Source organism: Biomphalaria glabrata, chromosome 8, assembly GCF_947242115.1.
Source record: "Biomphalaria glabrata chromosome 8, xgBioGlab47.1, whole genome shotgun sequence".
Lineage (NCBI taxonomy): Eukaryota > Metazoa > Mollusca > Gastropoda > Planorbidae > Biomphalaria > Biomphalaria glabrata.
This window is the reverse complement of record NC_074718.1, coordinates 30,639,656-30,653,432: the sequence shown is the minus strand read 5'-3', so window position 1 is coordinate 30,653,432 and position 13,777 is coordinate 30,639,656. Positions and strand designations below refer to the sequence as shown.

The 13,777-nt window shown below is 37.8% G+C and overlaps 1 protein-coding gene across 1 annotated transcript in view; it reads left to right on the top strand.

The window, feature by feature from the left end:
* Positions 1–13,777, top strand: part of LOC106079600 (cholecystokinin receptor type A-like) — a 165,106-nt gene that overhangs the window by 145,306 nt on the left and 6,023 nt on the right. The window contains exon 4 of the mRNA XM_013240792.2: positions 11,393–11,576. Within this exon, the coding sequence (XP_013096246.2) occupies positions 11,393–11,576 (184 nt within the window). The remainder of the gene's footprint in view (positions 1–11,392; positions 11,577–13,777) is intronic.

Here is a 13,777-nt window from a genome sequence, read left to right as displayed (position 1 = left end):
AAAAAAAGAAAAAAATGGACAATGCGAATTTTTTAAAAAAAAAAAAAAAAAAAAAAAAAAAAAAAAAAAAAATTTAAAGGTTGAAATATAGAGACAAAATTGGTGAGGGTAAACAGGCATAAATAAAAGACGGTCGATAAAAAGGGGAACACCATGTAAGTCGAAGATAGAAATTTATGTGGACGTATGAATGGAAGGAACTTTTTGGTTTGAAAAGGACATTGAAGAGGACATTGACTCTGTATACATTTACTATTATTCTATCAACTCTCTTCTTGTTCAAGTTAGAGACAAAGGGAAAAAAAAAGGGGGGGGGAGATAATAAATTTATCTTTCTAAAAGCAAGAGTTATGGGGGTTATTACTTTTATCTCTTGGCCTAGATATCAAAGTAGAGAAAATCTATCTAGAAGTAAGTCAGATTCCTATACACAGCTATTCTCAAGACTCTTAACTCTAGTTTTCTTGATTCATAACACCCACCACCGCTCTCACTTTCATAATTTTATTCACATAAAATATAGGGCCTATCAATATTGTAACATGTGCACACATTAGGACCTATAGAATACAATATATTTTTAGAAATAAGTGATTGATAGACAGACAGAAAGACAGACAGAGATAATATGGGAATAGAGAGATGGAATAAAAAAGAATAGTATAAAAAAGAAAGAGTGTGTCTATGAGACAGGAATAATTTCGGGAGAGAGATTGAGTGTGAAAGGCTTTTGTGGAAAAGATCTGACGAAAGAAAAGGGAAATGAGAAGAGAGAGACAGAGAGAGAGAGAGAGAGAGACAGATAGAGAATTGTCCGAGAGGGACAAAGAGAATATAAAAATAAAGTGATAAAGAGAAAAGGGTTAGAGAGAAAGGGAGATGAATAGCAAATTACACAAGTTATACACAAATCACTGGCATATGTCTCTATCTTCAACCCAAGTCTTACAGATGAAAGATAATTTATCACGTGATGGTTGTCCTTTAGATTTCCAGTAGGTCCAATACAAGATAGTGACATCACTACAGTCCAGATCATGTAAATGGTAACTCACCCAGTAGACTGCGATGTGCAAGTGGGTCATTTTGGACGTCGGGTCAAGCTATTCAAAAATATTACAGAAGACAGGAATCACACAATTCCTTACCATAAAGTGTATAGAGCCACAGGCATCGATAATGAAATATTAGCCGCGTGGCATTAACTGTATTGTATGAGGTCTCAAATGTATTTGTCAAAGGCAATATGGAGTTTTATATCGTGGGGATTAAAGCTGCAACGCAACCTTCTACTCAACAAATGAAATAGGACAAGTACGATCAAAGCGTTTTACTAGCTTTAAAATAGTGGATTGGAATCAAGACTTTGCGATTTCATGGCATAGATCAACTGCATGTATGTTAAAGTAATAAAAATCTAAATATAAAAATACTTTTAAAAGCTTACCTAATGGAAAGAGTACCACTCGTATAGCTATATCTCTCAATAATTTAGAAGCTATTTCCTTTTTTTGTTAAACAAAATAATTAATTATTAATTGATTTTTTTTTTCATTGACTTATTATTTGTTAGGTACATGAGATAGTTGTTAAGGTTTCAACGTGATCCTAGAATGGATATGGGAATAACAACGTGTACATTTATCCAAGTGGACAAAACCCTACATATTTAGTCATGAATGTGAATACTAAAGAATTAATTTCTCTTGTTGGTATCAAACAAAATAATTTATTACCATTAATTAATTGAGTAATTATTTATTTTTTTAAAAATTGATTCGTGTACAGTTTTTGCCAATGAATAATTGTGCAAAGTTTCCACTTAATCCGAGAAAGAGTGTGGGAGAAATGACAAGTTCCAATGTTATCAACAGTCACAGTGAGTTGTAATCTGAACATTTGAACAGACTCTTAATCTTTATTCTAATCATAGACACTTAAGCACACGTTATCTTTGAGGAAACGCCCAGAATTGTTCTGGCTCCACAATCTCATAGTTTTATTATTTTTTTCCTTTAGCACTATTGGTTTCAAGTTAAACACATGTTCAATACAATGACTACAGTACAGTTATTTATTGGACACAATGAGTAATTACAGGATATATGTGACGGTGCTCGCCACTTTATATTCTTTCCCATCTCTGATCAATCCTTCTGACAAAAACTGATTAAATCATTCCAGAAAGTATGACATGTAATCTCAACCAGGGAATAGACTAATATATTCCTCAAGGCTCTGTCGAAAATAATCTACGTCTGCTAATCATAAACTTGGTCCAATGATATCTGTAAGATAGGGAGAGAGAGACAGAGAGGGACAGAGAGAATCATAGAGAAAGAAAATGAAATAGAGAGAAATGAAATAGAGAGAAAGAAATAGTCAGAAATACTTTTTTTTTTTTACTGTTTTTAAAATGAAAGAAGGGAAACATATGACCTAGTATTGAAATTGATGTCCTAGATATTCGTGGCACGGATTGGACTGGGATCTACCAGGATCATCTTTGGCTCCCCAGGCTGATGGATCTAGCCCTGAGATTTGGTGCACCATGTTGACCCGTTGGGAGTACGGCCCTGATGGTGCGCCTTAGTTTATTATACGTCCATCAGGAATCTCTATGTCGAGTGATGTCCCCCATCAGACAGTTTGGTTCTAGATGGACCCGATAGCAACCCTGGATAATAACGTTAGCTTGCCCTGCAAATATAATCAGGATTGAGCTGATGGGAGGGGGAGATGACAAAATCATTCACCATCTACTCCCAATACATTCAGTCGTTACAGTCAGTTTCCCTTGAAGCATGTGTTTATTCAGAGGAGGTTTAATAATGCTTAGTGTATCTGATATCGGTTTGATGAATGGCCAGTGACGTACATTATAGGTATTCTCTTTGAATAGCTAATACCACTTATAATATGAAAAACAATTCTTATAATGATTAAAACTGCATCAATTTTTTAAAGAAACAATTTAACATTAATTTTAAATAGATCTAGACTAGCAATAAAAAAATTGTGCGATATCGAAGTCGGTTTACGCTTGGTTTACTCTTGGTTTACACTTTGTATACGCTTGGTTTACGCTTGGTTTACACTTTGTATACGCTTGGTTTACTCTTGGTTTACTCTTGGTTTACACTTTGTATACGCTTGGTTTACGCTTGGTTTACACTTTGTATACGCTTGGTTTACTCTTGGTTTACTCTTGGTTTACACTTTGTTTACGCTTGGTTTACACTTTGTATACGCTTGGTTTACTCTTGGTTTACTCTTGGTTTACACTTTGTATACGCTTGGTTTACGCTTGGTTTACACTTTGTATACGCTCGGTTTACGCTTGGTTTACTCTTGGTTTACACTTTGTATACGCTTGGTTTACGCTTGGTTTACACTTTGTATACGCTCGGTTTACGCTTGGTTTACTCTTGGTTTACACTTTGTATACGCTTGGTTTACGCTTGGTTTACACTTTGTATACGCTCGGTTTACGCTTGGTTTACTCTTGGTTTACACTTTGTATACGCTTGGTTTATGCTATGATGTGATATATGGAAGGAACCAGTTGAGCTACGGATGGACGGAAAGATTCTGGGATGGAATAAAAAGCCCAAGTACCTCGGGGTCATCCTCGATCATAAACTGACTATGTGCGACCATATACAGCAGGTGCGAGAGACAGCTTCCGAGAAGCTAAACATTGTGAAAAATTAGCTGGAACAAAGTGGGGAGCGAGAGCAGATGTGCTGAGAGGACTGTACATGGCTGCAGTACGCTCTCACTTGGACTACAGTCTACATGTTCAGGTCTGGACTTCGCAAACGACTCTAGCAAGCCTAGATGATGTTCAGAACCGCGCCATACGACTAATTTGTGGAACGTTTCGGACAACGCCAATAGCCGATGGCGAAATTATGGCGAACGTGCCGCCGTTGAAGTTGCGCATAGAGCGAGCCGTCCTATTAGCTCACGAGAGATATATGCAGCTGGAGGAAGGATGCCCACTCAGAAGCATGGTTTGCTACCAATGGGGTTTCTGATTCGGTTGAGTGGTTAAGCGCTTTGCTTCCGAAACTGGGGTCCTGGGTTTAAATCTCGTTGAAGACTGGGATTTTGAATTTAAGGATTTTTCAGGGCTCCCCTGAGTCCGCCCAACTCTAATGGGTACGAATTTTAGTATAGAATTCACACAATTTGTATACGAATTTATTACTTATGTTAATAATATATACTAATTATTTATATTTCAACCTATTTTTAGATTATTTCGCCCCCCCCCTTCTAGTATTTTGGCCGATGTGGTAGGGTCGGGAGGGGGCGATGGCCTCAATCCGCGCCCCCCCCCATCACCATAAACTTTCAAGTGGGAGGGGGCGGTCCTATTTATTTGAAGAGATCACAGCTTGCTAACAGAATCAATTAAATATCTATATGATTAAAACTTGTTATTGGTATTTTAACCGGTCTTTATATTATGTCGTTCACCTGTTGGCCGATTGGAAGGGGAGGAGCGAATACCTCTACTGCCCTTCCCATCTAAACCCTTTGTGTGGCAGGGGCGAGCCTACTTTTATGGAGAAATCATAGTATGTGAACAAAATTAGTCGAATATCTATATAATATAAACAGGTGGAAATGCGATACACGCAATCACCTTCCCCCCATCGGACAAATCAATACTTTTTCTCTTTGCATTATAGTAAGAAATTACAAAATTAAAAAAAATCCGTCACTAATATAATTTATATATGCTATAAAATAAATTCTTATATCGAGTCGCCCAACCCCTATTCTTTAATGCAAAATGCAATCAATATTCTTTAATGCAAAATGCAATCAATAGCAGAAATTATAAAAAGGAGCGAGGATTAATCGTTTTCATTTTACCGCCCTTCCCCTTTCCAGAGTTTGTGTAATTTCACATGAATTTATCATAACTATTTTAAGAAAGACTTTGCTTTGGAAAAGTTATAATTCAAACGAAATTTTTCAATATAACAGTCACGGTTGAGAGCCAGATAATCTTTTCCTAGTCGACCTTTTCCAACCATTACTCTCATATTTTTCTAGTTAAATAAATTTAGGACTAAAACTAACAATTTATGCTTCAATTTTATTGAATATTATTTATCGATTTTTTTTTTCGGCGGCGATCCTCAAAGCCTTAATCTAAATATGTGGGCTATCTATCTTTTCAAAGAACAAATCGGTTGTATTTGCAATGTATTAAGGGACTATAAATTCATATTAGAATATTTTTCCACATTTTTCAAAAGGTCCTTTATAATAGAATGAATGATGAGCTGTAGGTCAGGAGAATGCGTTACTGCAGTGAAGAATGCCAGAAAACGCTTTTAGCATCGAGGCTTCACCCCGAACATCATTGATGAATAATAAGCTGTAGATGTCAGGAGAATGCGTTTCTGCAGTGAAGAATGCAAGAAAACGCTTTCCCAGACCTACAAGCTTGCAAGAGAAAGGCCTCAACATGACTGGTTTTTTTTCGCCGAAGACTGAGAAACAGTCTTATTTTATTCTCATATATCGAATATATATATATATATATATATATATGCTGTACGCACGTTTATGCATAGGGTTAGGGTTACTGGGCGTTAGGGTTAGGGTTTGGAAAAAAATCGCCCCCCCCCACTCCAAAGTTCTGGATCCGCCAGTGACCTGACTTTAGTTAGGGAAAGTAAAAAGAGTTTTTAACCAAATCTTTCAAATCAAGTTAAAAAACTCTGTCGGAGAAATTATGATGCGCACGCAAAAACAAAAATACAAAATGGAGATTCCAGAGAGCTAAGAGAGAAAGAGAGAGAAAAGAGAGAAAAGGAAAAAGAGCGGACTGAAAGATTTCATAGTAACAGATATACTTATTGGTTCAAATGTTGTTCGTTCATTAAACTTATTTTACTAAAGGGAGGGTGATGTTCCGTCCATAATAAACAATATAAATCGTGGGAACAAAGCAACGGGCGTAGCCGGTGTATACTGTTAGTAGACAGATGAAAAATAAATATTTAAAAAAAATGAGGTGAATGCTTACTGTTTATAACCAGCCAACCCCAAGCTTTTACCAGATAGAAACATATTAGTCAAACACAAGATAAACTTCATAGATAGTTTTGCGCGAATTATTGACTGCAAAGGAAGCAGAGATGGTTCTTGACAGAAATGGCTACTCACTGGGGTGAGGTCAAGATAAAAGAGAACAATATCTACTCATAAACAACTTTGCATCGCAGAATTAGTTGATAGGCTGAAGTATTGATTATTTGACCACTTTTTTGTTTACTAATCCGACAGGTCGTTTCATAGTCTGACAGTTCTTTCTTTTTTTATACTTTATAATTTGTATGATAGTTGAAATGTTGAGTTGTTAGATAATCTGACCGACTGTTTTGTCAGATAATCTGATTGTATTGTCTATTCATAGCTTGACAGATTGTTTGATCGACAGATTGTCATATAGTCTTAAAGTGTGTTTGACAGTTTGTATGACTCTTTGACAGTTTGCATGATAGTCTAACGGATGGTCAGTAGTTTGAAAGATTCTTTGATATTATGACATTTTTTGGTTGTCTAAAAAAATTATTTGAAAGTTTGACCGATGTAACACTAATAAACTACCCATGTACCCCAAACAGCCAAATTGTCTTACTGACCGATGCCAAAACAGCCCTTCAAGGCCTAAAAAACTCCGATACTACTTATATAAAGCAACTCAAGACAGCTCTTGTAAACCTTAACATCAACAGCAAAGGAAACTGTTCTACAATAGATTCCAGCACATATTGAAGATGGCAGAAAGAACAAACAAATAAAAATTCCTCTCTACTTCTACGCAGAAGAAATGATGAAAATAATAGAGTGAAGAATCAATAAGAATGGGACCAGCTCACATCCCAATTACAAGAAAAAGGACGCCTATTATAAGCTTTCTCGATAAGACCTACGCATTATTTTTCGACTCAGAACTGGACACAAAAAAATGTGACAACATATGTTCCGGAAGCTTAAAGTCGGGACGAGTGAAACCTGCGCTTGTGGAGCTCCACCAGAAAAAGCTGACCGTGTCCTTCAAAGCTGCATACTATATTAAGAGGTCCGAACAAGACTCTGGCCCCAAAACGGTCCTATAGAACAAAAGCTATACGGAGAACTGCCTGATCTGTAAACCACTGTGCGGTTTATCTTTGTTATGGGATTACTGATCTGAACCATCCAACATGTAAAATGAGAACGAAGAAGAAATTAGGTTATGGTTTGATAATCTAATCAAATGTCACATGTCATATGGTTACGATATAATTTATTCAGAGAATACATGTCAAGAGATTACGGTATTTAAATTTCTTCTAAAAGTGTAGCATCTGTTTAGAAATATGTAAATTGAGTTTAAAGACCGCACTACAAACGAAGAGATTAGAGACAGGGTTACTAGAGCGATATGACCCCATGATGACCTGATAACTAGTGGAAAAAAAAACAACGGAAACTAAAACTCTATGGTCATATTACAAGTTCTTCGGGGCTCGCAGAGACATTCCTTCAGGGAACAGTACCAGGAAAAAGAAGAAGCAGACAAATAAAGCGATGGAAACATAAAAGAATGGACGGCCTGCCATTGAAAGACGTTCTATCCAAGGCAAAAGGTAGTACTAGAAAAAGATGGTTGACAAATCTTGTGTGGTGCCCCAACGGTCCAACAGACACAGGGATTGGTGAAGGTGAAGGTCAAATTTAGTTGTACACGCAGGTCATGACTAGATGTATATTCCATGTTGTGTCAGAAAGAGATCGATTTTATAAAGCCTATATCAATTAACTCTTCCGTTTGTTTGTCTGGTAATTACTCCTACTTTCCATTCTCGGATATATTTGAAGCGTTGAACAACAAAACACATTCAATAAAAAAATTTACAAATTATTAATTATTTAGTGGTAATAATTTAATTATGTTTGATTTTTAAAAAGGGGGAAATACATTTTATAGTATTGAGAGATTTTGCTGTAAATGGCCAGTTCCCTTATATTAGATTTGTCGTTGTTGTGTTGTTTTTTTGGGATTTTTTTTTTGCTTTCTTTTTTTGTATCTGACACACAGATGAAATAGCGGTTGAGTCATACTGGTTTTTCTTTTCCATGGCATGTCTTTTTTTTTTCTTTTGCAGGTCCTATGAAAAATTGCCCGAATTTCAAGTAATGTGAAACAATAAATCTAAAGTATTAAATTCAATACTGTTTTTGTTATATTACTTTACAATTGTGGATTGCTGGGGGATCATGTGAAAAGAGGAACAGATATAAACATGATTATAGAGACAACTCAAACATATGAACAAATACCTATTTTGTTTATTTATGGGCTTGAGAACTTCGTTGCTTGCTCAAGAACTTTGTCAATTATACAAAGTCATTAACGACAACATCTTTCAAGATTTGTCAAGATTTTTCAGTAGAAATGTCTGTCAGTGGGTCGAATCAATAGTACCAGATGTTATTTACAAGTGTTTCCATTAAATATTGTCTATCTAAAAAAAAAACCAACGTTGGCAGCTCTCCCATAAGTCCATGATGTTCACAGCTTACAGAATCAATCGATACACTCTTACGCTCCACTCTAGCACACTAAGACTAGCCGCCAGTTTCAGAGACAAGCAGGGGGGTAATAAATCACAGCTAGAATTTATCGAGGCCCTGATCAGCCATGCAGAGCAACGACAGAGTGCATTACATTCATAATACAAGAGACAGTTTTTGTTTTACGCACATCTAGAAGTCATTGAGTCGCCCTCTTTCGCTGTCTCTCTATTGTAAGTCGACCTGATTACATGTGCATTTCCTATTCTGTGGTCACTCTGTGACTTGATTTCAAGAACAGAACACTTTCACGAGTATACATTAACCTGATTCTATTTCCAAGATCATTCCTCGGGTTACAGTTCTTCATTTCGTTATCATTGAGAGAAGAAAATTATTTATTTTCCTTTTGCCATTTGTCTTTTTTGCTTCCACCTAATACTTACCTCCCTTAGCTGTTTATTTCCAATCATATTAAACCTAAGCTCTCTTAGCTGTTTATTTCTTATCGTATTAAATCTCACCCACTGAGTTGTGTTGGCCAAGTCTAAGTTCTATTGGCCAAGTCTGAGTTCTGTTGGCCAAGTCTGAGTTCTGTTGGAAAAGTCTAAGTTCTATTGGCCAAGTCTGAGTTGTGTTGGCCAAGTCTAAGTTATGTTGACCAAGTCTGAGTTCTGTTGACCAAGTCTGAGTTCTGTTGACCAAGTCTGAGTTGTGTTGGCCAAGTCTAAGTTCTGTTGGACAAGTCTGAGTTGTGTTGGTCAAGTCTGAGTTCTGTTGACCTAGTCTGAGTTGTGTTGGCCAAGTCTGAGTTCTGTTGGCCAAGTCTGAGTTGTGTTGGTCAAGTCTAAGTTCTGTTGACCAAGTCTGAGTTCTGTTGACCAAGTCTGAGTTCTGTTGGCCAATTCTGAGTTGTGTTGGCCAAGTCTAAGTTCTGTTGGCCAAGTCTGAGTTGTGTTGGTCAAGTCTGAGTTCTGTTGACCAAGTCTGAGTTGTGTTGGTCAAGTCTAAGTTCTGTTGGCCAAGTCTGAGTTGTGTTGGTCAAGTCTAAGTTCTGTTGGCCAAGTCTGAGTTGTGTTGGCCAAGTCTGAGTTCTGTTGACCAAGTCTGAGTTGTGTTGGCCAAGTCTAAGTTCTGTTGCCAAGTCTGAGTTGTGTTGGCCAAGTCTGAGTTCTGTTGGCCAAGTCTGAGTTGTGTTGGTCAAGTCTAAGTTCTGTTGGCCAAGTCTGAGTTGTGTTGGCCAAGTCTGAGTTCTGTTGACCAAGTCTGAGTTCTGTTGGCCAAGTCTGAGTTCTGTTGACCAAGTCTGAGTTGTGTTGGTCAAGTCTGAGTTGTGTTGGTCAAGTCTGAGTTGTGTTGTCCAAGTCTGAGTTCTGTTGTCCAAGTCTGAGTTGTGTTGGTCAAGTCTAAGTTGTGTTGACCAAGTCTGAGTTCTGTTGTCCAAGTCTGAGTTGTGTTGTCCAAGTCTGAGTTCTGTTGTCCAAGTCTGAGTTGTGTTGGTCAAGTCTAAGTTGTGTTGACCAAGTCTGAGTTCTGTTGTCCAAGTCTGAGTTCTGTTGTCCAAGTCTGAGTTGTGTTGTCCAAGTCTGAGTTCTGTTGGCCAAGTCTGAGTTGTGTTGGCCAAGTCTGAGTTCTGTTGTCCAAGTCTGAGTTCTGTTGTCCAAGTGTGAGTTGTGTTGGCCAAGTCTGAGTTGTGTTGGTCAAGTCTGAGTTGTGTTGGTCAAGTCTGAGTTGTGTTGGCCAAGTCTGAGTTCTGTTGACCAAGTCTGAGTTCTGTTGTCCAAGTCTGAGTTGTGTTGGTCAAGTCTGAGTTGTGTTGGTCAAGTCTGAGCTGTGTTGGCCAAGTCTGAGTTCTGTTGTCCAAGTCTGAGTTCTGTTGGCCAAGTCTAATTTCTATTGGCCAAGTCTGAGTTCTGTTGTCCAAGTCTGAGTTCTTTTGTCCAAGTCTGAGTTCTGTTGGCCAAGTCTGAGTTGTGTTGGCCAAGTCTGAATTCTGTTGGTCAAGTCTAAGTTGTGTTGGCCAAGTCTGAGTTCTGTTGGCCAACATTCTCCCACTTTACCTCACATGTTTAAAAAAAAGAAAAGAGATTTGGACAGGAGCAATGACAGACGAGCTATACAAAAGCAATACTAATAATAATAATTTCCCTTTAACGAAACTCGACCCTGTCAGCGCCAGAGAATGAATACTCGTTCGTTTCTAAGATAATAATAATAAGAAGAAAGAACAAAGGGAGAAAAAAGTAAGCGACTATGGAAGTTATAATAAACAAAATACCTTGTTGTTATATCAACCGAGAGGATAGTGACAACAGACCTCGCAGACACATTTGAGGCCCTAACAACATTCCTAAAAAGATCCTCGTTACCTGAGGGCAGTACTGCTGTAGGCCTGAACATCATAAGAATATTTGTCTGTTGACACTGATAAGGGAGACTACAATGAATTTTGTTTCCCTTTCTCGAAGCTCGAGTAATGAAAACGAGCTCATGTCTTACTACAATAATAATAATTTTTGTAAAGTACCGAGACCATTTGTTATAAAAGGGCTCACCACTGACCTGCGACGTCGCAGTCTGTGGGCTGTGGAGACCAATAGCTCGTTTGCATCTCACACAGGCCTGTAACGTGGCAACACGCTATTGGTCTAATCTGCCCACAGGTTGTGACGTTGCAGGTCAGTGTCCAGGCCTTCTAGAAAGAATGGTCTTAAAAGTAGACAGAACATTAGCTTTGAATTGGTCATCTCAACATGTTTTGCAATTTTTTCTCATTTCTTTTGATTCTTGTCCTATGTTTCAGGTTGGTGACTCCCATATCTACATGTGCCGGGAGTTCTGGCCATCAAGCGACGGCCTGAAAGTATACACCATGGTCATCAACCTGTTCCTGCTGATGTTCCCTATCATCATCATGTGTTGGGCATACGGCTGCGTCAGCTACACTCTCTGGATCGGTATCAAGATGGACAAACAGACAGAAAAAGGTAAGGTACCAACACTCTTCCTTAGTCACCACACATGTGTCCAGTTAATTGGTCAAGTAGGTCTGAAATTTAAAAAGGAAACTATTAGTCGGAACCATGACCAGAAACGCAGCCCAATGGCCAACTAAAAATATTTTTCCCCAAGAATATTAAACACACATACAATAAAATAATGCTTTAATAACACAAAACAAAGTCTATTGAGTGAAATTAAATCGATTATTTTGAATCAATCATGTAATTCACTTTAAATTATTTTAAATACATTTTGATAGATCTACACTAACAGTAATAATCTTGAGTGTGTGGAAATATTTTTGTTGATTTTTTTTGTTTAGCGCAACTTTCATGCTTATTAAATTCTCCGTTGGCTATGATTCAAGAACTCTTGTGAACTAGTTGGAAGGGTTGGGGTATCTGTAGAAAGGTTTTCCGTGTTGCCTTATCTAGAGCTCTTTAAAAGAAAAGTTGGTGAGACTGATTTGAAACTTGGCATCTCGAGCCTCCACGATGAAAGACCGCCAACCATTAAGTTATTTAAGTACTTATGAAAGTAGAAGGTTTTATACTTGAAACATTTTGCGAACGACCCCATTCTCTACACAATCCTCATTCCCACTTAGCTGAATAATCTATCTATATAAAACAAAATTAATTTATTAAGCCTGATTGATTAAATAATTGCTTTATTATAAATTCATGTATTGTCGTCAATAATGAACAATGCTGCAAAGAGTTCACTTGATCCAAGAATGTGAAGTGGGACTCTTGGAGAATTAACGTAGAAGAGAGTCCACACAGACACACAGAGTGATGTAATTAAAGCTTTTTTTTAAAAAAAAAAGGCCTTAAATATTGAAGTTTCGAGAAATACGCTTATAAAAGTGCAATTCTGAGGCATTTTACGTCTCGAGAGACGATCTTTTCTCTTTGCAACTTCTTGTGTGACTAAAGCGGCCAATCCTTGATACACAGCAACGATCGCAGGTTGGGCATATGTAATCACAAGGCGCCGTTGCATTTTCACCCTTCTTTCTGCTTCTGTTGTGTATGGCATCTGCAATCCGAGACCCTTCCTTTATGCTCTCTCTCCATGTGAATCTATCCAGTGCTACTTTTTCCCGGATGCAAGTGTCGATTATGAGGAGCTGCATGTCGCGTTGGCATACATCCGTATACCGTAAAAGTGGGCGACCGGCGGCTTTCCTGCCTTCTATTAGATCGCCATAAAGAATGTCTTGTGGAAGTCGACCTACTGGCATTCTACGAACGTGGCCAAGCCAGCCAAGGCGTCTGCTGCAATACAACAAAGACAAAGCGAGATGTAAGGATGTATTGTTGATAACTAAGAATAGTTTTGGATCATGTCAATCAGTTGTTAAAGATTAGATTACAATTTGGTGCGTCAATTTATAATAGGCATGGAAAAACTATATAAGTATTGAAAATGGCATGGTGACGAAATTACATACACTTTAGACTTTAAGGAAGCGCTGTGGCTGAATGGTAAAGCGCTTGGCTTGCGAACCGAACCGGGGGTCCCAAGCTCGAATCCTGGTGGAGACAAGTATTTTTTTAATTTCGATGGCTTGATGACGTAGAGGCAGATCTACAACAGCTTAAAGTCCGTGCATCGAGACGTAAAGCCCAGGATATATCAGAATGAAAGATGTACCCAAACAGGCCAGGGCCTTCCATGGTCTGTAGCACTTTTGGGATGGATGAATGAAGAATGAATGTTTCGGAAATAAAAATCTTTTGAAGTACATTCTTCTCGCGTAAAAACAAAAACAGTTCTGATTCAAAATTGGAGCACCAAAAGTCAATAGTTTTAAAAAATTAAATCAAATTACCTACCTGCCAGATAACTTTTGACCAAAAGTCACTCTGGTTTTATTACCGGTACAAGTTCAACGAAGGCACGGGGCGTTGGAAGCAGACTGCAAGGAATTTTGGTGACAAGAGTTATGAACATGCCGTTCTAGTCCAGTTCAGACTTGGTCAATGTCTCGTTATAACAAGCATCAAGGCCAATGACGAGGTTGTTTTTAATGTCTACATTCCAAGAAACAACAATACATTTACAATAAAACTAAAAACAGTGAATGGATTTAAATATAATCAATGATCTTTTCATTAATAGGGCTTTGTGCTTTCTTTGCCTAAACAAAACTGTCTCCTGCAAAACTGGAATTTGGGTC